Source organism: Diabrotica undecimpunctata, chromosome 7 (assembly GCF_040954645.1).
Source record: "Diabrotica undecimpunctata isolate CICGRU chromosome 7, icDiaUnde3, whole genome shotgun sequence".
Classification (NCBI taxonomy): Eukaryota; Metazoa; Arthropoda; class Insecta; order Coleoptera; family Chrysomelidae; genus Diabrotica; species Diabrotica undecimpunctata.
Genome location: NC_092809.1, coordinates 148,925,269 through 148,951,555, shown reverse-complemented (window position 1 = coordinate 148,951,555; position 26,287 = coordinate 148,925,269). Strand labels below are relative to the sequence as shown.

The 26,287-nt window shown below is 32.3% G+C and overlaps 1 protein-coding gene across 1 annotated transcript; it reads right to left on the bottom strand.

The window, feature by feature from the left end:
- On the bottom strand, window positions 1-26,287 carry LOC140447031 (uncharacterized). Its single transcript, XM_072539619.1, has 7 exons — window positions 26,097-26,287; window positions 17,583-17,895; window positions 11,988-12,183; window positions 8,556-8,655; window positions 4,012-4,113; window positions 2,509-2,664; window positions 1-86 (listed from the first exon to the last, which is right to left on the bottom strand). Exons 1-7 carry the CDS (start codon window positions 26,277-26,279, stop codon window positions 33-35), a joined length of 1,104 nt encoding a protein of 367 aa, XP_072395720.1. The 5' UTR covers window positions 26,280-26,287; the 3' UTR covers window positions 1-32.

Sequence of the window (26,287 nt, the reverse complement as noted above, 5' to 3'; positions counted from 1 at the left end):
CTCCGTCATATAAAGAAGAAGGATCTGGAATTTTATAAACGTCGATTTAAAAATGCAGCTGCTAAACTGTATAATATTCTTGCTCCCTTAAATAAAAAAAAAATTGGTTATAAATAAAGATCGGACTATAATCATGATAGAAAAGTCAAAATAGCAATTTTTCTTATCATAAAATTTTAAAAAAATAATTAAAATATTTCTGAAATAAGCAAACTATAAGGAAAAAATTATTAGAGACTTTTAATAAACATTAATATAAATCTTAACCGTTAACCCGAAACATTGGTCTAACGGACCACAGCAAACGGATAGTCTTCTAATAGTGGCAACAGTGTAGGCTGCATGCACTGTCCTTTTAAATACCTTCTTAAACTCTATTCATTCTACAAATTCCCAATCGTCAATAGAACCACGTGTAAGCCAAACAGGGTCGTACTGATGTACGACCTATGGATCATATGATTTTTAAAAATATTTACTTTTGAAACTGTTAGTGTAATAATTTCCTGAAATTTAATCGTTATATCACAATTTAACTAAACTCTAAAAAATAACACCACCAGTAAATAACTTAACAATAACTATAACATAAATATGACACAATATATTAACTTAAAAATCAACACGATACAATTTGAATTTAAAATGGTCGCAAGTTGGGATCTGTAACATGAGAATCTGTCTCGCTTAAGGTAATAAATTAAATTTAATAGGCTTTTTACGAATGAGACGGCGAATATCAACATGTGCTCATGTTTACTGATGGGAAATTGGTAAACGAATAAACTTTAATAGTGTAGAACAAGCATAGTACTGCAGGATCGTAGCCATCGCTTTAGCGTTTACGTCGTAGTAACAGTAGTTTTCAAAACGTGTAGGTCTAGTAAGCCAAATGTTTCGAATTGCAGTGTTTTTATGATAGGTCTAGGAGGCCACTTGTTACGGATTGTGTACTAATAAACAATTAGGGTATTTCATATTTTTTGTATAATAAACATAATTACTCTAAAAAATTTTAATTTTGTAGTAATAATGGATAGAGCAGGATCTAGCGGAACTGGCCGTAATAAAAAATTAAATCTGCTGACCCAGATTTTGAAAAGAGAAAAGAATATACAAAGATTACTACCTGCCGACGATAAAGATTTATCAGAGCAAGGGAGTGACGAGGACATGAGAGATGTTATAGATGATTCGGATGAAGATCCCGACTATATAATTCGGCAAAGTGAACCCTCTAGCAGTGAAGAATCGAATTCAGATCACGAACTTTTGGAATTAGATGAACCGTCGAACGATTTACAATCCAGAACCGGCTTTTTACAAGTAGAAGGGGATGTAAACATATTCAAAGGAAAATATAGTTTTCAGTGGCAGGGAACGGAGCGTTCGACAAATACAAGGTGAAAATGCTGTTAAACATAACGAAATTGTAAAAAATAATCAGGCAGTTTTGTAAATTTACAACAAACATCTTGTAAAATTATTCAAATAAACAAATCCTTAAAAAAAACCCTAAATGTCTTCTTCCCCCTTCTGAAAGATTGATGGTCACATGTGTGAAACTTCTGAACTCTCTTATAGCACACCATCATCATCATTTTGGCTTTACAACCCTGTGTGGGTCCTAGCCTCCCCAAGAATTTTTCTCCAGTCGTCCCTATCCATCGCCTTCCTCCGCCAAGCACGTATTTCCATATTTCTCATGTCTAGCTGGGTCGGTTTGCTCCATCCGCATTACATGGCCTACCCACCTCAGACGTCCTATCTTTATGTGTTTTACGATATCTGGTTCCTGGTATATCCTATAGAGTTCGAAGTTGTATCGTCTTCTCCAGACATCATTTTCATGTACCGCTCCATAGATGCGCCTTAGTATTTTTCTTTCGAAACATCCTAACATGTTTTCATTGCTTTTTGTTAAAGTCCAGGTTTCTGAACCATATTTTAGGACTGGGCGTATTATTGTTTTGTAGAGTTTTACTTTTGTATTTCTTGATATAACTGTAGATTTAAAAAAAAAGATTAAGCCCAAAATAGCATCTATTAGCCGTGCAAATTCTGCGGTTTATCTCTGCGGTAGTGTCATCATATACTATCACATACAGCACACCAAACTATCTTAAAATTAAGATATAAAGATCTTATAGGACCTATTGTCAAATTCAAGTAAAAATTACTCTGGAAGTATAAAGCTTTGAAGACTGATATGTATTTGCCTCCTAAATCTGAGGATATGGTTTATTCGAATACGGTGATACTAATTTTAAATGTCATGCGCAAAATCGGTATAACAATTTTTTTTGGTTAGGTTGGTTTTGGTTTTAAGTTGTTTCGTTCGAGACGATAGCTGTTCTCATAAGAACTGAGTTTAATGTGAGATAATTGTTATAATTTCTTTTGCATAACACACTCATTTGAAGTTCAAATTAAATTTAGGTTAACAATTTGATTACACGGATTCATATAGAGAGCTGTAATTATTATATTGTAACTTACAAAACTTACCTTTGAAATAAATTTGATATTTAAAGGATAAAAGGCGTACATTGACACCTCCAAAGGCTCTTTAATACAAGGTAATATTATCAGTAATAATTTTTTATTATTAGTACTCCAATTTGTCCAGGGACAGTTATAAAGTAAAAACCATAGTTCTTCTGTCTAAAACAAGATATTTTTTCATAATTATGAAGAAAATTGTGAGATTAATTGGTTTTGTTAAGAACAACACTCTAAAAGACAAAGAAAGTAAACAAAATAAGATAGGATATAAGTCCGAAGCATTTATAGTAAAGTAAACACCAAGTTTTTGTCCTTGTGTCTAATCAAGTGAATGTTAAAATGATATAGGTACCTATTTGTAGTTTGTTAATTGCAAATATACCATATTTCTCGTTATAGTAGATAAACTTATCATATTTAAAAACATTTTTATTCCATCGAGCTTTGTAACATTTTATTTTTACTCTGTAAATCATTAGTCAAAGTAAGTTCCTATTTTTTGCGTTTTAAAATGATAGACTCAACAGACTTTAAGAGTCTGTTAATTATTGTTGAGTGCCACTATAAAGGTGATTGTTTTTTTGCTGTCTTGCTCTTTAGTTAGTTTTTTCTCTGTCTCGCCTATACAATTTTTAAAAATAACTTCCTCTTGCAATCTTCCTTTCTTTTGGAAAATAACAAAATATTTCTGACCGGACAGAACGATCATAGGTAAATGTGTTAGTTTCTAATTATTTTTAACTATGTATGCATTTTGATTTTAAAGACTGGTTAAGCATATATGTCATCTTTTAGGATTCCTCTTAGACCGATCTTCTTATATGTCAAATGTCGAGTTTTCCTTGTACATTGAAAAAAGATAAAGCGGTAGCGTTCATTTTTCCTTTCCTTTTAATACTAAATTCTCTTTACTACCATTTTGGTCAGAACGTTTCAATTCTCAATTCGTTTTGATCTCAATATCCTTCATGGTACAGCTATAGACTCAAGTCCCAAAGGTCGTTGTTGTATCCTTCGGAACACCTAAACCGGTTTGCAAAGTGAACATAATTGTACCTGCAATTCTTTATTTCTCTTTTAGTTCCAAGAATAAACGTCTCCTTGAGTCATCTTTTCTGCTACCTACCCAAACTTATACCCAACTTTTGTGCATCCTCATCATCCTCATTTGCATTACAGGCAAAGTTAACTTACAGCTTAATTTAATCTCTGTTGATGTTCCTATAAATAAAATTAACAAGATAAGGTTAACTCTGCATCAGTCTACTAATTTCCAATCATATTCCCATACATAACTTGCACCTAGAACCAATTTTCCTTGTACCTCTGATAAAAAGTTACTGCACCAGAATTATTTGAAATGCTCATTATTAAAATGTTCTAATGTAATTGTATGTTTACATTATTAACAAATATTTTCAAAGTCTTTTTATAAAAGAAACCTGTAAGAATACTATAATATTTATTTTCCTTTTTTATATAATTTAATAGAGAATTTCGTCATACCGCATCTGTAAGTTTTTGCGAAGCGATACTTAAACTGCATACAATGGTTGCCATTAATACCAGCGCCGTATACATTTGACGATCACAAGATGGGTCAATGTCCTAAAAAGTATAAAGTCATAAACCAGGGTGTGGTAGTAGTTTCTACAAGTTTATGTCAAAATAGTATATATTATGTAGTATATTATGAACAATATATTAATATATATATATATATATATATATATATATATATATATATATATATTTATATATATATATATATATATATACATATATGAATATTAGTATTCATTCATTCAGGATTGTACAGGTAGGGCACTTTTTACGCTCTCAGGGGTTCATCAGAGCGACTTTATTATAACACACAAAACATAAACCACGGTTAGATAGATAGGCAACAAATAGCTACACATACAAAGGAAATATCCATTATTTTTTATTTACACCTTTAATTTTATTTTTTGTAGAAATACCATAATCGATTTACCAACGTCCAATACATTTAAATTTAATATGCTGTTTTACATATGCTGTAGCGTTTTAAATTTTTTTTAACTACGAAATATTTATATGTTAAAAATTTCTAAAGACGCCCCTGTTTGTCTGTTTGCAACGACGTTAAAATAATCAATAAAATGCGTTTGTTTATCTCGTAGTAAAGACGTATTAGCTTTGGGAGTGTTTTTTTCTTTATTTACATTCAAAATTTCCCATTTCGTACATGTTATTTCTAACTATAGTATTTCAAGATTTTTTGTCGTTGAGAACGATTTGTTTACATTCTAGTCCACTAATATAATATTGCAAGTCACGTACAATTTTTCTAAGACGTAGTAAAACTGGGAATATTTCAAGGTTGTTACAAACGATTGTCGAGGGTATTATGTTTGTCTTAAGTTTGAAGGCACTACTGGTTCCGGAGACGTGAAGGGAAATTATTTGGGGTTGAATTTTGTAAAATGTAAGGCATTGTGGAGTCAAGCAAGAGATCTGAGACAGAAAAGATGTTTGGGTGATTAGGAATCGGGATTTGATTCAATTTTCTTGGCGTGGATGTCTTAAGACCGGTTAAGATGATAAGATTTGTGCAGTACGCCGGAACTAAAGAGATTTTGGAAAATGATTATATAGGACGTCCTACCAGCTTTGTTGTCGTTTGCCTGCTTGATCCAGCCCCATCTGCGTCAGATCTTCGTCCCTGCGTATGGAAATGGTTTCCTTTTGTTCAAGTTGAGAGTTTTGTCCTTGCAGCTCCAATCCCAGAGATAGCAAGTTTTCCAAAGTTAAGTGTCAAAGTTAGTGAATCAAGGTAACATTTAACATATTAATTTTAAAGTAAAGACAGACTTTTTTTTGCTAAAACAATAATTGCTTTCATTAAAATTTAAAAGGATTTGTAATAATTAATAAGTTTTAAATTTTATGGTTTAACTTAGCTGTCATTTTAATTGTTTTTTTTTTTAATTTAATGGTTACCATATGACAGCTAACTTTATTATTTTTCGATATTTATTTGTTTTGTTTGTTCAAAAAAATAGGTTAATCTCTGTGTGGTAACATTTGTAAGTTTTTGTAGTATCTCCAACCCCTGGAGTTTGTAAACGGACACATGTAAGTTTTTTTATTCTGTATTTTGCAACTATTTATATAGTATATTTTTTGTACAATCTGTATTTTAATAACTGTTTGTTTGAGACAAAAATAAACGTTTGATTTGTTTCTCTGATCAATTTTTTTATTTATTTTAGAAAAATCTCCTAACCTGTTTGTGTTTCTTTATTTTAGGAAGGAAGAAACTTTTTTTCCTCCAGCAGGAAGTTTTCTCGAAGCGGCGTCCCATTTAAATAGCTAGAGGTATTTCTTCTTGTCCTTTTTTGCCATTTGTCCAGGAGATTTATGTAAGTAACCCCTTGGTTTCATATTTTTGTAGTTGCCCCAATCTCAACCCCCTTGTCATTTACTTATCCACGACCCCAGCTCTCCAACAACCCCCTGCGTGCCGTTCGCATACGTTTCGATTTATTTTGCTTGCCCTATCTTCGCCCCCATAGTTTCTATCCCCTATTTATACCCCATAATCTTACCCTAAGGTAGGCAAAATATTTCGTTACAATGCAAGGATGTGTTAAATTCTTCAATCAATAAATGTGGGTGCTTTAGTGGATTTTTAGCTATTTAATCCAAAATACTATTACCCAATATGTCTGAATGTCCCTTAACCCATACAAATTTAACATAATATAATATTAACCCGGCATCCGACAGGTGAAATTTTGTAACGCTGTTCGACACGTGGGGTTGAACAGGGGACAAACTCCAAGTTGAAAATATACTCATTCCTATATCTCGTAGATTTTCATAATAATATGTAATACTATAGCTTCCACATACATTACCGTAATAAATTTCAGAATAACATTAGTTTACTATTGAACATGTAGCCAATTATATAAAATAACAATTTTTTTTTTCGAGAAAAAGTAATGTGTATTATGAACGCTGAATTAATACATTTCTATAGAAATTACTAGTATGAAAATAAAATAATAAAATAACAGGAGTATCTAGCTTATCAAAGAACAAAACAGAATCGAATTCTACAGAATAATTATTAAGTTATCTGTTCTTAAAGTTGGAGCAATTTTCGTAGTATTTCACACCGTGTTCAAAACACAAAAAAACTTCACACGTCCCACACACGTATCTAGTTTTTCTGTCTCTATTTCTGGGACATTTTGAACATCGTCACTGCTGATTAGGTTTCTTCTTCTTAGCAGGCGGTTCGGAATTTTCACCTAAAATCTTTCGGATACTGCTTCTCAACTCTCTAGATAGTCTAGGGTTACTCTTTATTTCTCTTTGATGTTCTTTCATCAATTGGAAACCCAGTCTTTTTAGGAAAAGCCTCCTGGCAATGTTAGGACTATCGTTGTTTTGTCTGTGATTGGTTTCTGCAGTTTTCATTAGAGAAAAAAAATACAATTTATATTATATACATACATTATACGTTGTAGATAGCTCGTCTACTACGCCAACTCCGGCTTTGGTTAAATTATAAAAGCAGATACAGAAACAGATACTCATAAAACATATTATAAGTATCTGTAATTGTTGTATCACGGTGGAGAGAAGATATAAGTAAAACAACTTTTCCTTTCTTTGATACATACGAACCAATAGCGTATCCGTTCTGAAATCCAAATATACTGGAAAAAGCTTCTCTTTCTTTCTGTTGTAGGAATTCTATGGACAAATCAGGCTTATAGTAGTAGTTAAATGTAGTTGCTGTAGTTAAATTATGAGTCTAACGCAACTTCTCCAAGAGATCACGACTATTGTAACAGTTATCAAACGTTATATTGCGTTTGGTCCCAGACACGGGAGCAACCAATCATTCTACAATGTCTTTCGGGGAATTGCTAATTCGGACTGGACTTCACCGGACCGGACTCACCTCCATATTGATTAGGTAGTTCGTACGTGTGTCAACTAATGCATGTGCCTTGATTTTATGTTGCGATAGCTTAGTTGGCATATATTGCCTTATAAAACATCTTCCTTTGTACGATTCAAGCTTCTCGTCCATTGTAAAAATTCAGAGGGGGAATATGCAGATTTATAATTTTCCACAAACTTGTCGAAGAAAGTTCCGCAATTAATATAAATGACTATGGTTATTTCTGAATGCACCAGACAGGTAAAGGAGCCCCAACACAGTGTTAATTTCTATCACAGATGTATTGTCATAATGTGGAGAGTTCTTCCAATTTTCAGATTTTTCTACAGTTCGTTGGTTAATATGCTTAACCAAATCAGCAATCATTTGTCAATCAATAAATAAACTTTGAAAAAATTTGAGGCAAATATCGAGCACAATTTTAATAATCAAATCTTGCCTAAGTACTTTCGCTTTCTACAGCATCATCACGGGCATTTCGTCAAATTTGGGCTATCCAGCAAGCGCAGAATGTAATAGAAGCTTGCTGGATAGCCCAAAATCCCATATATATATATATATATATATATATATATATATATATATATATATATATATATATATATATATATATATATATATATATTCATTTGTAACGATACATTTTGGTGTAAATATTATCTAACAAAAAGTTTGTATTCTAACTATTCTAGTAATATATTATACAGATCCTGTGATGATTTGTATCCGTAATATTCTATTATTGTCGTTTTAAATGATGATACAAAAAACATAATGATTACAAAAAATTGTTGAATGTAGGTGCAGCAATGTACACAACAAGAGGACCTTACGGCCATTTTCGGTTTCCAATTATTATATTTAAATATCTCAGTCAACGAAGCGGTGTAACATTTTTAAACATTTAAATAAAAAGTTCCCATATTACATTCACTATGTCTAAAAAAGCATAAATAAAAGAGTGGACAGTACAATTAAATGATAATACGGACCTATTACATGAAACATTTTAAGAAAAAGCCGCACAAAAATCTAAGGTAATGTTATCATGTATATTTGCGTGTAAAATACTGAAAGAACTTACCGTGAAGATAAAAAAAATAGTCCCAATACTCATTACAAGAGCACTTATGCTACATAATAATATGCCTAAATCTTGAAATTCTGATATAGTCTTAAATACTCTGTAACAAAACATGATGAAAATATATTACTTAAGTAGCATTCTAGCTGTATAAATCTACATACATACATACATATATAATTATATATATAATTATATATATATATATATATATATATATATATATATATATATATACCGGGTGGTCCAATAAGCCGATCTCTCGGCTATATATCAGAAACTATTCATGTTATAACTTTAGGAGAAAAAATTCCTTAGTAAAAATGGCCAAGAGAAATCGCTGGAAATAACTTTCAAGTTTCTGGGTTAACCGCTAGGAGGCGTAACCTGTGAAGAAAACTTTAAAAACCAGTTTTTTGGGAAATATGCCCAATTATACCAAATATTAAATAAGTAAACTAGAAAGAGGCCTAAATTCTGCACAAAATTGTTCAAGTACTTTTTTTTATTTTTTCAAATAAAGGGTGGAGGAGAGTAGGAAAGTATTTGTGGATAAATACCTATAACTTTGGTTTGGATCAACCGATTTTAACGCAATTAGTGTCATTAGAAAGAATGTGGAAGATTTAATTTACATCTACTATAAAACAATTGCATTTAGTTTTAATTGTCATAGGTAGAGGGTACTTTCGGATAGAAAACATTAAAATTTGTTTTTCTTAAAAATGTTTAATGGTAACACCTATTTATTGTAAATTATCATGGAACTGGATTAAATTCGTAACAAAATGGAGCAAACCCCATGTTACTAGCTTTTGTCGAACTCGAGATATAAATAAAAACGCATAAACATAAGTAATTATAGTATTGACTCACCCTTTATTATAACTTAAAATTAAATATGTGAAAGATCATACAAATATCTCGATCATTAAAATTTAATGTCCAATTAAATGTTCAAATTGTTTTCCATCGTTGTCCACACAAAGATGTAATCTTTCACGCATAGACATAACAGCTGCTCTAATCTCAGCTGTTGATATACTATTTATTGCGTTTATAATGCGCTGTTTCATGTCATCTCGCGTGGTTGGTCGAGTTTGGTACACTAAGTCCTTCAATCTTCCCCACAAATAAAAGTCCAGGCATGTTAAGTCTGGAGATCTAGCTGGCCATGAAAATATACTTCCCCTTTCAATCCATTTATTTGGATAACTTGCATATAAATAATCTCGAACTCGTCTGGAAAAGTGCGCAGGACACCCGTCTTGTTGTAATATCATATCTCTTCTTGTTTGTAAGGAAATATCTTTTCCTTACATAAATTCCTGAAATAAATTTATCAATAAAACAGGCAACTGATTTTCCAGAAAATCCAAATATGTTTCACCATTTAAAGTTCTATCAAAGAAATATGGACCTACGATCTTTCCATCAACTTTACCACACCAAACATTAAGACTCCATCTATCTTGAACCTGCACCTCATGTATCCAGTGCGGATTTTCTTCGGCCCAATAATTCATATTATGCAGATTAACACCACCCGCACTATTAAACGTAGCCTCGTCTGTCCACAAAATATTTGACATGATATGCGGTTGTTCTTCTAGCAGACCTAACATCCAATTGCAGTAATCCAGCCTTGCATCAAAATCTCTCTCATGTAACGCTTGGTGGAGAACTACATGATAAGGATGCAGTCTAAAAAACAGAACAACAAATATTGGTGAAAAAGAAACCACTATATTTACTAAGACTCAAAAAATCTTGAAAAATCCACAATTGGTTCACAAGATAAATCGTGCATAAGTATTTTTAAGAAACGGATAAAAGAATAAAAGCGTCCTGTTGACGTTTTTATCGGAATATTAAAATAACAGTTGAATCTAAAGTTTAAAGAGAATTCCAAGTTTCTGACCTAAACGTTCACTTTATAATATGAAAAACCAACCTGTGATGCTTTAAAATCCTTAGAACAGTAGTTTTGGGTATGTTTAATTCTTTAGAGATTTGCCGACTACTTATATGTGGATTCTGTTGAATTAAAGCAAGAACATTGATTGAATTATTTTCGGTCATACCTCTACTACGTCGTTTAAAACAAGAACGATGAAAACTACCAGTTTCTCTTAATCTTTTTGTCTTTCTTTCAAATACTTCTTTGCCATAATGTCTCCTGTCAGGATATCTTACAGAATATATAGGTGAGGCAATAGCGGCATTTTGGTGACATTCGAAATAAACTCCGATCATATCATACAATTCTGCATTTGATATACTCATCACGAATTATTAGTACTGATAATTAATTACTAATATTACCAATATTAATATCTATTGAAAAAAGTGCACTCTTTAATTCTAATTATAATATAACACTGTTAACAATGTTTTGACTCCTGTCAATAAATAAACAATATGAACTCCCCGTCAAATTCATTGTCGTAGCCTACTTAGTTTCGAAAACACTATTTTTAATCATATGAAATAACAATGGTCAAAATAGGTATCAACATTAATATTCTTCTGCTATAAAAAATTTGAAAATACCTACTTACTTATTTTTTAATTTAATTTATAATACAGGGTGGGTCAATACTATACTTACTTATGTTTATGCGTTTTTATTCATATCTCGAGTTTGACAAAAGCTATTAACATGCGGTTTGCGCCATTTTGTTACGAATTTAATCCAGTTCCATAATAATTTACAATAAATAGGTGTTACCATTAAACATTTTTAAGAAAACCAAATTTTAATGGTTTCTATCCGAAAGTACCCTCTACCTATGACAATTAAAACTAAATGCAATTATTTTATAGTAGATGTAAATTAAATCTTCCACATTCTTTCTAATGACACTAATTTCGTTAAAATCGGTTGATCCAAACCAAAGTTATAGGTATTTATCCACAAATACTTTCCCACTCTCCCCCACCCTTTATTTGCAAAAATAAAAAAAAAGTACTTGAACAATTTTGTGCAGAATTTAGGCCTCTTTCTAGTTTACTTATTTAACATTTGGTATAATTGGGCATATTTCCCAAAAAACTGGTTTTCAAAGTTGTCTTCACAGGTTACGCCCCCTAGCGGTTAACCCAGAAACTTGAAAGTTATTTCCAGCGATTTCCCTTGGCCACTTTTACTAAGGAATTTTTTCTTCTAAAGTTATAACATGAATAGTTTCTGATATATAGCCGAGAGATCGGCTTATTGGACCACCCGGTATATATATATAAATATATATATATATATATATATATATATATATATATATATATATATATATATATATATATATATATATATATATATATATATATATATATATATATATCCAGCATCTATCCAATAATAAGAATATAACATGTAATATGTTGTTCCTTGTTCCTAATACACATAGGGAACATAATAATTTATTTACTAACCTTATAAAACGTACGTGATGTTTTACGATGTCAGTTATATTTTTCTGGATATATTTTTGATAGTCATCATTTGACATCGACTTATCAGACTGTGCTAAACAGGAAACTATTTGTTCTCCTAACCATTTCATTTGAAATGTTACGTGAAACGAAAAATTCAATAAATAGTTTGTTGGTCCCAAAATAGCAATAGCAGCTAAAATTATATTTGTATAATTAGCTAAGAATAACAGTAAATAATAATATGTACTGTGACGATTGGGGTTTATAGAAAATAATTTATAAGTTATATACTACATAATATTAGATATAAAAAAGTATTGATTATTTTAAGAAGTTATATACTAGAGAATTTATAAAAATATATTTATGTGAGGGCATTTTAATAAATTAGCATATAATAAGTGTAAAAAGTTGTATTTTAATGTTGTAAATATATGTAAGTGAGCCATGTGCCTAGGCAACCAAAAATACTCTCGAATTGACAGATAGAAATTAATCATAATACGAATATAAAGTGGGGTTATAATAATATATTGTTTGAAATGTGTATTTTATTAAATTAGAGTGTTAGTTACTAATTTGAATGTTTATTCTGATCTGAAAAGCCTAAATGTAAACAAAATTATCAATGGAACATTAAGGAATTCTCCAGAGTGCAGAGTGTGACCATTGTTTACGTTCGAACATTCTGGAATAATGATTATGTCGGTGGATAGAACAGATATTTTTTTCGAGAACATCGATATCGAAGAAATAGAACAAATTGGAACATGATTTCTTACCAGATGGTTCTGGAATATCCAAAAGGATATAAATACCCGTGATTTGGATTCAAGATGGCGAGTTTTTAGTCAGAAGTCAAGCAGTTTATTATGAAAGTTAGTAGAAGATAGACACAATTAATTAGTGAAGTCAATTGTTCACAGTTTTAGTAAGTCAGTCAAGCAGTTTTATAAGAAATATGAAAGTTAGTTGGAGATAGTCCAATTGTTTAATATAGTGAGTTAAATGAAGATTAAAAATTATGCATATATTTAATGCACATTTATAATTATACACAAATAATTATTGAAGATTATAAAAGTATATTAGAAGAATATTGGATGGACATTGGAAGGAATTAAAATTATATTATGATTGGAGATTAGTATAAATCAACTTATAATAATTGGATATTGGTATATTGAAAAGAAGAATAAATATAAATGCTGTTTGCTGGTTTGTTTGGTGGTGTATAAATGCTGGTGAAGAAAAATATATCTTAAATTGGTAAAAGCTGATAATTGGAAAAAGAAATTTCGCAAAAACAAGGATAACCGAAGTACGAAGACTTTCAGTGGTGATTAGAATATATATAGTGGAAAACAGTTCATTTAGGCATTCAGTGAAAGAAAGGTACAAAATTTTGTTAATATAATTTAGTTAGTGTTATAACAATTTCAATTTTGAAGATAGCTTGTTTAAATTTAACATTGTCTATAGAATTTAATTAGTTTTATAAGAACATCCATTTAAAGATAGTTTATTTTAAATTTACATTGGCTAGGTTAGATATATATGTGTGTTTCATAATAGTTATAATAAAGATAATTTAAAAAAGTACTTACAAACTAATTCTTTGAGAACCGCGATAAAAACCCTATATATTATTAAAAATACTCATTGCTCATCATTCAAACAAAAAACACATCATAACAGTACATATATTATAACTTAAACAAATAAAAACAAAGAAACATCACCTATATCCGTATTAATACGTTAAAATATTTAAACATTACGGCGGATATACAATGCATCATTTTTATCGAGCATTTTCTCCAAGTATTTAACTCCACTTTTGATAATAGTTTGCTAACATTGCGATCAATATGTAAATGACCGCAGTGCTTAGTGTTTGGTGCGATATCTACTTCCAAAAAAGACTCCTCGAAAAATCAGGCACCCTGCCGAAACCCCTGAGCGAATTTAGACGCTATTTAGACACATATCTGTATCCACAAGGAAACAAAGTTCCTGTATTTGGCTGTATACCATATATTAAAAAATTTTTTTGAATAAAATCCTTTATAAAAAGGTATATAAAAAACCCAGTTGGGCTATGTTGAATTGACAAAACGTTTTCGAATAAGTATTCCATCATCAGTGTCTAGTTAATACATGGATGTAGCCACTAAATATGTGGGTAAAAACCCTTTAAAAATTATTTAATGAAATTTAGTTTACATTATGTCTAATTTACAGTTAAGATGTTAAAGTTACCGTTGAATTGGTAACATGGCGACATATGACTCTACATTAAGTTGCAAGTCCTGAGACGGTATGTCTACGAGGACTTTGTCAAATGGCCGGTATATCGTTCTACAGGGAAAAATGAACTAGTGCTTTTTTGTTGCTTATAAAAACATTTAAATTTTTATTGATATAAACTTGGTAAAAAAATTAATAGATAATAACTAATAAATGAAATACACATTAACGACGGACGTGGTAGTCTTTCCAACAATTTTTGGCACCGGAATAACATAAATGCAGTTGACATTTCGGGCAGAAAGTGTGTGTCTCCGATTTCTTGCAGTATTTGCAGGACTTTTTACGGCCTGGAATCCATTCAGGAACATGATCTACTCCATCGTACCGTACGTCTTCAACAGGATGCGCCGCCTTTGTACCAGCATTAGTACTATTAGTAGGGAGCGGTGAGTTTGAAGGTCGACCAATGGGTCTTTTCTGAACAGAAGAGCACAGACCTTGAGCAATTTTCACACGAAATTGGAATAGTCTCATATTTTTTTCTTGTGAAGCTTCTTCTTCTTCTCTGAAATCTGTGTTCTTGGCATCTTCATTATATGATCTGCGATACAAAATGAACGCATTTGTGACAGCCATATCCAGAAGATGGTAAAAGATGCGTGTCATTGCATCCATTGTTTTAATGCGCAGTTCACTTCGTCCCATATGAGAGTCCATGAGGTCAACTCCACCCATATGCGAATTGTACTCACGAATTATTTGGGGGTAATCAACATTAATGTATTCTTTCTTTTTTTTTGTCGTAACGAGTCGTTTTTGCTATCTGTTGGTCTGAATTCAATTTCCGAAACGGTTTGACCCCAACGTAAGTTGAACAAAGTTTTACGTCTTGGTGTCTTTCCAGAGGACAGTGGTAAGATCCACACCATATGCACAACCCATATACTCCACTGCATAACCTCGTTCCGCATCTTTGATTTCTCTATCTGTATCAAGCAGAAGTTTACAATTGGGAATTCGATTTGCACGGATTGTCCCCAACCCAAAAATTCCACGAGCTCGTAAATAAACTAGAAGAGGCAAGGATGTGTAAAAATTGTCACAATATACAATATGGTTTTTGAAATTTTTAATTGTTTGTGACAACCGAATAACAACATTGCTGGTAGCTCCGAGGTCTGGTGTTCCTGGCACGATGATGTTATCCAGCAACTTTCCTGATTCTAAAAAGCGAATCATATCCAGGTTGTCCTTTTTGGATACGTTCTGCTTCATTAGCAAAACAAACATATTTTTTTATCCGCTCAAATTTCTTCAGTGGCATACACTGAGGAATTTGCCTAAATCCGAATTCTCCCCAGTGTGACTCCATATTGGACATAAAAAATAGACATGTACAATAGAATTCCGACGTATCGTCGAATCTGCACTGCATCAACGTTGAATTGTGTGTTTATGTCTTTCAAACGTGCGTTAGTTTCTGGTGTTATAAGTTCCGGAAAAGTTAATGGTGCTATTTCAGAAGTAGATATATTTACATGTGGTTCTGAAACACCCACTAAACATTCACTAACATTAGTGAGATTACTTAGTTCCAACGAAAGGTTCATGGAGAGATCCAAATCAATGATATTTTCACGTAAACAAGGAGCAATCATCTCATCGTTCTCGGCTGTGAGCACATCCGCCTTGTAGTCATAATCCGGATCGGCTATGCTATCATCATTATCTTCGTAACATGACTCGTCATCTGAAGCAAGATTAGAGTTCAAGATCTCGTTGATTTGTTCATCGGTTAATGTGGAAAGATCGTATTTTGTTCTTTTTTCCGCTTCTGTCAGCTCGTGATACCTTTTCGCACCATACTTTCTTCGTGTTTGAGATCTATTCTTTTCCATGGTCTACGATAGAAAGAAAAAAATGTATAAATAATACAAATATGTAGTTTTATTCAAATACGCGAAAGAATTATTTTTACCGAACACCGACAAGCTGGCCAAAAGGCGGGTATCACTCAACACTCAAAAAGTAGCACTAATTTTGCATTTCTCATCAAACACGCTAGCAAACTATCAAACAAATACTATAAGTACTTACCAAAAAAATATAAAATCAATTGGACAACTAGAACTATTTTATTTTACGGTCCGATTCCACGTGTTCCAGAGCAATAATTTGTATGTACGATTCACTTGCTTGTTTCTACCTAACTGGCTATATCTCTCAAGTAACTGAACCTACTAGAGTAAGATCCCAGAGCGATCAGACATAACTTATTTTCACAGAGATGAAACCTTAGAGTCTGAGTAGCGTCTCGTGTGCTTTGAATACCTGCGTATTTATGAAACTTGCTGAGTGACACCTGGGCAGGTACCAGGTGAGAAAGGTAACTAAAAATAAGAGCTATTTAACTTCAATTTACATAACTGATTTTTATACATATTTTGTAGAATATTATTTTGAAAATACTGTAATAAGTGTCAGACACTTGTAATGGACCAGAACTTTTGTCAGACGCTTTAAAGCTCCACTAAAATTAAATAAACTTTACTTACTTTTACATGTCTGATTTTTAAATAGAGATGCAAAAATATTTAATCGGATCGAAAACAGTAAGTATTCTTAATGTATTTGAATTTTTTACTCTGAGGCTCATGCGCACAGCACTCTCGCGCTCATACTTCTGGTTAACTAATTTTTGTGTTTGAGGGATGTTTGGTCATTTTAATTTGTCTGACTGATTAAATATATCTTTATTATAGTTCCATTAATAACATATTTAAAAATCAGACATGTAAAAGTAAGTAAAATTCATTTAATTTTAGTGGAGCTTTAAAGCGTCTGACAAAAGTTCTGGTCCATGGCAAATGTCTGACACTTATTACAGTATTTTCAAAATAATATTCTACAAAATATGTATAAAAATCAGTTATGTAAATTTAAGTTAAATAGCTCTTATTTTTAGTTACCTTTCTCACCTGGTATCGTAAGCCAGCAGAATCGCTCCCCTTAAGGGCGGTTTGATGGTGAACAATTATTGGGGTGGTAATAAATTAGTGAAAAATGTGTAAAAAAATATGCCATCGGTAGAAAGTTTTTTTTCTAAATTATGCTAGCTTGAACCTTAAGCGAGCAGAATCGTTCCCATTAAGGATGGTTTGGTGGTGAAAAATTATTAGGGTGGTAATAAATTGGTGAAAAAATATTACGTTGGTTAAATTAGATTCCGATCATTTGTCCCCGCTAGATTAAGGGTCCTATGTTTTTACCATTTCAAATGTTTACCCAATAATATGAGCCCATGTGCGTTATTTAGAAGTATATTTAAAAATGTCTTACCAATAGTATGACTACAATAGGTGGCGATCATAACAGCATAGCCAAGATATTCATTATAATATTTATTAATAATCCACGAGTTTGGCTGAACATCCTGATTGTTAAAGAATGGCTTTAAAAATTGTATATGGCATACAAGAGAAAACAGCAATAAGAAATAGGCAAACGTGACTATAGATTTTGCTTCTTTATCTACAGTGTCTTCAAATTTTTTGTTTTGCAAACATAGATTCCGTGAAATCGAACGTATTTCGTCAAACGAAGCTACAGCAGATTCTAGGTAATATAGTGTCAAACATATACTGACGACACCCTAAAAACACAGATTAGTCTGTTTAGATTTATCTACTATACGTGGAAACATTTTTGGAAAAGGAATTTAGAAATAAGAAATGATTCTAAATACAAAGAAAGTTTTAAATATTTTTTTTTAACAAAAAGAGAAATCTAACGATTTCTACCTGGCGAAACCGAATTCAAATTTTTACCACTGTGCTTTCTAAAATTTGCGAAGCAAACAGTTTGGGAATCTAAAATTGCATTCCACATGCCGTTCATCATGGTCAAAATTCGTAGTGAATTCAGTTTCTGGTACTCCAAACGGAGTAAACTAATAAAACATAATGACTTTGTTAGATTTTTGTTTCGATACAGGTCAGCGACAAGCCGCTTATACGTATTTCGACCGCTTTAGGTCTCCTCAGAACGGTATAGCCACTATTGTTCTGAAGCTATTTTCTTGTGGCATTTTAAATTAATTACTATTTAAATGGGAATAAGCCACAATTAAAGGTTAAAATACGTTTATTGACGTTTCAATTTCCACTTCGGAAATCGTAGCCACTGTTCTGAACCAAAACAAAAATCTTTCCCGTCCTAGACAATAGTTATCAAAATAACTATATACGGACTTAACTACGCCATCGTAATTTATCAATCTGTTTGCTTTGCAAGTTTTTGAAAGCACAGTAGTGGTAAAAATTTGAATTCGGTTTCGCCAGGTAGAAATCGTTTGATTTCTCTTTTTGTTTTTAGATTTGTTTTTTTTTTATTATGGTTGGCTTGTTTTTCTCCTGCTGGTTACACACATTTAGTGTCATTCTTTTTATGTTAGGAATTAACAATGCTCCATTTTAATTAATTCTTAAATCATCGAAATTATATTACCATTTTTTAAATTTTATTTAAGTTTTAGTATGTAAAACAGACGATTTATAATCACTAAAACAGTATTACATAATTCGTTAATGTTTATGCTAAGGGTTATAAGTCAAAAAATTAACGTATTGAGAAAAATGGAGAATAAGGTAGCGATACTATTCAAACTTAAGTTTAACAAATAATGTTAATTGCTTAAATTTTAATTTTTGGGAATTGATTGTTATTTATAAAATACATCCAATTGCTAACTTTATTTATTGGATGTAACAATTATTTTCGAAAATAATTACACTTATGTTCATTAACACAACATAATAAATCTACTTATCGGAGTTCGGTTCTGCATCGATAACTATAATGTTGTATTCAATGTGGGCTCCGAATCTTTTTAACATTAACAAAGTTTAATGTAAGTTATAAATTGTGAATCTTAGTGATATATTGAAATAAACTGTAAGTTTACAAACTCTTCACATAATATCCAGTTAAATTAGCATTAAAGTCAGCAAATTGCAATTATTTGTTATTGTTGTCAGTAAACAAATTCAGTTTTACCAGCAAATAACCGCTTTTAGTAAAGACCGATATACCTGTTTTAGCAGGTGTACAGCGTTGGACTTACCTTTCACAAACGTTTATCGAAATGAATTCAAACATGAAATCACACAACAGTTCTACAATACAAGACCATCAAAATCAAATAAACACATCACAGTCATACTCTTCAGCAGCGTCGAGAGTGCAGTTTCCTTTAAAGTCACAAGCAATTATCTTTAGTGCCTTAGAAAACACCAAACTTTAAGACTACCTTCTCCCACTTGGAAATATAATTCAACCGAAAAATATAATCTTCTCTTCTAGATTATCTAATAATCTAATAATAATAATTATCCAATAAACAAATAGTGGACGATTTTATGAATAATCATGGTCAAATAGAAATACAAGGTGAAACTGTCAGAGCAAGTAGGTTAGTTACACCAGCGGAACGACTTGTGCTCTCCGGCGTATGTCCTTCAATACCGCACGACTTAGTGCGGTAAAAAATCGGCATAGTTCCTGTCTCCCCCATGACCTTCCTTAAAATAAGTGCTTCGATGCCTGAGTACAATCACATCCTTAGTTTTCGAAGACAAATCTATATCAGTCCTTACAATCTAACACTACCAGAGTCATTTACTCTTGTTTTTGACAACACGACATATAGAATATTCATTTCTCAACACAGTTTAGTTTGCTTTAAGATGCAAGAAGCCAGGACACATCGCTTCATAGTGCTGCGAACCACTAGCTCAACTAAACCCCATCCAAAACAATGAAGCATCGGTATCCAGCGCAACAAATATATCCTTGCAAGCATCCAATGACAACCCCTTCTCAGTGTGAACAAATGTCTATTTCTAATATCCTGGAGATACCGAACAAAGTAGATGCATCAAATAAGGACAGTCACATAATTAATCAACTAAAAAGAAACTTTGATGAAATTATTTCACCTGAAGCAGATCTATCCTCAAAAGAATGTAAAATTTTTCCACCACCTAAAGTCCAAAATATAAAAAAACTAAAATTAGTTGCTCTAATGCTCCTAATGAATATCACGGGGTCAGCAGATCCTATAACCACAATTCAAGAATATACCACAGACCTACCAGCTTTGTCCCATATGCTCAGTCAAGTTTATCCCCATTTAAAGGAAAGATCTATTAAACGTAAATTCACGTCCATAAAGAAAAAAATCCATAATTATATTAACAGTGAGGCATGCGGAAAGTGACACATCTCAGTTAAGCCAACATTAATTAAAAACATCCCTTGTTGTCTAGTCCTTTCTGACTCTCTCAGCGCAGTCAAAGCTATGCAAAATATATACCCTAAACACCCCATTGAGAAAATTATCAGGGCCGAATTAATGAAAGCTCAAGAAAATTTTAGACGAGTCCACTTCCTATGGATACCATCTCATATAGGCATAGAAGGGAATAAAGAAGCAGATACTGGTGCGCGTAACGCTATCACCAGTGACACATCAGAAACAAAGTGTCGGAGTATCTCAGGCGATCTAAAAGTTTATTTCAAAAATAAGGTGTTAAGCGCGTGAAATCGGGAGTGGAATGACTCTAGTTTGAAACTCAGAACCATCAAAAGTGATATTTTTCATGGAAGTCCACAGCCAGAAGTAGAAGATGCCAAACTATTATTACACGTCTACGACTTGGACACTGTAGGTATACTCATGTCTATCTCTTCTCAAATAGTGAACCTCCAAAATGCGAAACATGCAATACAGTAGACAGTACAAAGCACTTCTTGATAGACTGTCCTAAATATGAAAATCAAAGACAGTCTTACAATTTGATAACCTGAAAGCACTCATCAACAAAAGTTTAGTTCCGAACAATTTATTAGGTTACAAATGCATAAATATGTTACACAAAATTTAACTTAATTAATTGTTACAAATGTTCAATTGTTCACAAATTGTAATTAATTATTACAATGATTGATTGTTACAAATGTTAAATTTAATATTATTACAAATATTACAGGAATGTCGCAATAACCTTTGGGTTATGCCGTATAACAATATGGACCATACATAGCATTTAACCATCCTGCAGCGGAGACTGAAGGAAAGATTGCGGTTACATAGTAGCGGTTTAAATTTGATAAAAGCTTGTCTTGCTTGTTCGGTACGGCATTTTATTTCTTGTTTAGGATCCCATTGGTCATTCATCATCATTCTCAAGTATTTAAATGTTTTCACTTGATCGATTGGAGCATTATCTACTTGCAGTTGTATTATTAAAAGTGCGTTTTTTTCTTATTGCCATGCATTTAATTTTTCCAGCATTTATCTTCAAGCCATATATTTTTCCTATGGTGTTTATTTTATTTAACATCAACTACATATCATGTTCGTTGTCTGTTATTATCGCGGTGTCGTCGGCGTAACGAATGTTATTTATCGGGAACCCGTTTACCTTTATTCCACACTTAGAGCCTTCCAGTGCCTCTGCAAAAATGTTCTCCACATAGAGATTAAAGAGCATAGGAGACAAAATACACTCCTGTCGCACCCCTCTTAAAAGTTGGTTGATTTGTTCAGTCTCACTCGTGGTTTTTGATTCCAATAGAGATTCTGGATAACTCTTATATCTTTCTCGTCAATGTTAGCGTTGTGTAGCATTTTTATCAATGCATCATGTTTTACGGTGTCAAATGCTTTTTCATAATCGAGGAATGGTATGACTATATCCTTTCGTTCATTCATGCAGTTTTGCACAAGCGCATTCAAGCAGAAAGCTGCTTCACGTGTACCCAGTCCACCCTTGAAACCAAATTGTGTCTCACCGCTTAGATCTTCCAGCTTTCTGAACATTCTTGTGTGAAGGATGCAAAGAAACACCTTAAGCAGATGGCTCATTAAACTAAATCAGTCTGGGGTCTTTGCATTTTGTCGCTCTTTGTGATTTAGGGATCATTATAAAGGTTGAATAAAGTCAATCTGTTGTTACCAGCATGTCAATGTTATTATCTTCCAACAGTTTTATGGCTTCCGTAGTAATTCCATCTGATCTAGGGGCCTTGCCTAGTTTTGGTAATTTTATAGTGTACTACACCTCGACGCGAATAATGGGAGCGCCGGATAAATTTTCCGTAAGTTAGTAGTTGGCAGATTCGGTCTATTATCCGCAAAGAGGGACAAAGCATAGTTTGCCCAGATTTTAGCTAGTTCTTCCTTGGTATGAACGTAGTTTCCTTCAAAATTCTTCAGACGAGTCCCATGGTGTTTCTTGTATATACTCGAAATTTCTTTGACCTTTTTATGTAGTCCAAAGCTGTCTCCCTTTTCTTGTAGTGATTCCAATTCTTCACAACATTCTTTCATCTAGCTTTCCTTTGCGTTTTTGCCCTTGTCGTACGTTGGATTTCCTTGTATTCCTGTTGATTCTGATATATTTTGTAATGTCTGCGTTGCTTCATTAGATCAAGTATCTCTTCCGTCATCCACTCGTTTTTGTGATTTCTTTTTATTTTACTTGCGACTACTTCGTCAGCCTCGACTATTTCCTTGTATGTTTCTCAAGTTCTCGTTAATGTGCTTACTATATATAGATCTAAGCTCTTCATCTCTCATTAATTATCTAGTGTTTATGTATTTTTTATTAGATGGCTTTTTAACTTTTGCCAATCGAAGCCTTACATTCGCGATTAGGGGGTTGTGGTCAAACGAAATGTCAGCACCAGGGTAAGCGGCCACTCATTTTATATAGCTGCGGAGTCTTTTGGTTGGGAGTTGATACCACGTATTGGATATGACGAAATCGTGGTCATTACAAAATTCAATTAGTAACTCTCCTCGCTTATTTTTGTTACCCAGACCGAAATCACCGACAGCATTACCACATCTACCCCTACCGACTTTGGCCTTAAAATCGCCCATTATGATGTTGATATCGTTTTTCTTTGTGACCTATAATGCTTCCTTTATGTCTTTATAGAAATCTAAAACTTCAGTTTCCGGATTATCAGATGTGGCTACGTAAACTTGGATTAGATTTATATTAATAGCTTGACCGGCTAACTTTACTATGATTACTCTGTTTGAAACGGGTATGTAATCTATAACAGACATCGCAATTCTATGATCAAGCAGTATTGCAACTCTATGCCTGTGGTAATTAGCTGTGGCGTCGCTACCGGACTAGTAGACTGTAAAGTTGTCTTTGTGAGAAATACCTGAGCCAGACCACCACAATTCACTTACACCCATTGTTTTCACTTCTAGGCGCCGCATTTCTTTGAGCAGGTTATGTAACTTTCCTGGAATGCACAAACTATTGACGTTCCATGTCGCTACTTTATGAATAACATCTTGAAGTCGAAAGTTATTTGTTAAAAACACTCTTATATTGTCAGAATACATTCTGAAAAATCAGAGAATATTGCCCATATCGATTTAACTTACAAAAAAAATAAATAATCAGGCAGTTAAACTGAACAGCAAAATCGTCCCATACAAGAAAACAGTTAAATATCTAGAACTACATTTACATAGCAAATTAAAGTGCAGGAACATATCACAAAGAAAACTTATATATAAGAAATATATAAGAAGAAAGTTATATTGATTACTAGGTAGAAGATCAGTAGAAGAACTTAAAATTAAGAACAAACAAATGCTCAAACTCGCATGGTCCTATGGTTTACAGTTATGTGGCTGTACTAGTTACAGTAACTATGCTTGCAATCAAATAGTTCAAAACCGAATACTACGAAACATTGTTAATACTCCGTGGTATGTCCGCAACAAAGACCTACATCGGGAACTTGGTATAGCAACAATTAAAGAAGAAATGAATGATCACGTGAATGGCACGCACTCTTAAACGTTCCTCTCCCTATGTTACCACTTTTCCCACGTTTACACCGCTTAACAAAAAAGAACTAACTCTCGCTATAATACATTTATACAGTTTTTTACAGGTTTTATTGGCTTGGCGTATAGATTTAAATTCTAAGTTTCAATTTTTATCGGGTGGACAAATAAAAAAGTTTATATAATATGTCAAAAGTAGTAAACTTTAAAAAGTATTAGAGATAAATTCGGTTTATAAATTTGATGGAATGCGATTCGTTGGAATAGAATAGAATACCTTTATTCGCAAGAATCGGTTGACAAAGAAAAATATGATTTAAATGATTGAAAAACACATTTTTGTTTCGATATACTCAAGAATTTTCCAATAATTAGAATTAATACATATATATATCATCATCATGTGCAGCTTTATCAACCGTTTCCAATTACGGTGCAGCCTCCCTTATTTCAATGTTATTTTATGTTCTTATTATTATTCGACGATGTCTTAGTTATACGTTGTTCTAATAATTTGCGCTCATTTGCGCCCATATTTTTCTATCTTGTATATATATATTTTTTTATCTATCCCACATATATATATATATATATATATATATATATATATATATATATATATATATATATATATATATCTATAATATAAAGGATGTTAACTAAGTTTTTTTTGCCAATAATTTACTTTATATTCTTTTTCTTGGAGGTGAAAGAGTGTTTACATCCATATTTAATAAACGTACCACACAATTAATAACAATCGTTAATAAACCTAACCCACACGATAAATAATACAAATTAATGTAAGAACTCGTAAAGTCTACAAACAATTTTTAGCACTGCCTGACTGCCTAACAAACTTCACCAGCCAGCGGAAGTTAAACACAAATAATGAAGATGGTGTAAACAGTTTCTTAGAAGGTATAGTTTTGTACGACCTGTCGATGCTTGCATCGAGTGATCATGCTACCTTGGATTCCATCTTTTAAACGGCCGGGGATAGTGATGAGAAGGTCACGAACGATCCGTTCACAAAGATCTGATTTTTTCGAAGACCCTATGAATCATGCCTATGAATGACGCTGTCCAATATTTATGAAACGAAGTGTGTGACCGCTACACGTTGCTCGCTCAAATTAATGCATCAACCGCGAACCGCAAAGAATCGTTTAAAAAACGCTGATTTCAGTTTCAAAGAACGGCGAAACCCTTACGCTGCAAAACTGTAAAATTATATACATTCGAATTGTCGAGTCAATAGTACCGTAGTCTGTTCTATTTATAAATTTATAGGAAATAAAATCCATTTTAAATGTTGCATTATCATTCATTAATGAACATAACAATATGGAATTTGTAATTTTACTTAACTTTTTCAAGTATTTTTTTTATATTTTAATGATTTCTGAAGATGATTTGAGAAATACAAATCTTAATGTCAGCCTTAAACTTTATTTCATTCTTAAATTTATAGTAACAATATCGAATTCTACACGTAAACAACAATATAATTAAAATCGTTCTAATTAACGAATCTCTATGAACGGGTCCTGCATTATCATTAATTCATACACTCTCAGAAAGATTCGTAAACATATCAATATTAAACTCTACACAACAAACTTAATTAGTCGTTCATATGAACGGATCTTTACGAACGGATCATTTTAATGAATGACCTGGAAGGCCCGGGTCACCGAAACGAACCAGGTCTTCCCATCACTACACCAAACATTTTGAACTTGTGTGATAGTAATATATTCATGTCAGTTAGAATTTCGGGCATTGAACCTAGCCACAACAGTTAGATGTGCAACAATCATTATTAGATTCTAAGATGAACCATTGGGAATAACTAATACAGTAAAGTAGCAGATTGGGTTAAATTTAAAGTAATGGTTAGTCTTAGGATTAGGTTCGTTGTTAATTCAATAAATAATAAAATATTAAAAAGGTATAAAAATATTTACGGGTTGATATAGAGACATGAAACCTAAAAAGGGTATAACACTTTTTAGTTCACCAGTGCTACGGATTACTGATATAAAACACCACAGAACATGTCCCTCAAATAAAATAACTGGAGGTAGATAAATATATTTCAGTATCCATCTAGCGTCCTTATTAAGTCCACACATAAATAGTCTTTCCATTATTTTGA

Bases quoted from the DNA above. Each gene is read 5' to 3' on its own strand.
- LOC140447031 (XM_072539619.1), bottom strand. From the start codon at position 26,279: ATGGAAAGACTATTTATGTGTGGACTTAATAAGGACGCTAGATGGATA. The intron at 12,184-17,582 runs GTAAGACATTTT...ATATAATTTTAG, and splicing joins CTATTGTAGTCATACTATTG to CTGCTATTGCTATTTTGGGA. The intron at 4,114-8,555 runs GTAAGTTCTTTC...TATACTTTTTAG, and splicing joins CTATTTTTTTTATCTTCACG to GACATTGACCCATCTTGTGA.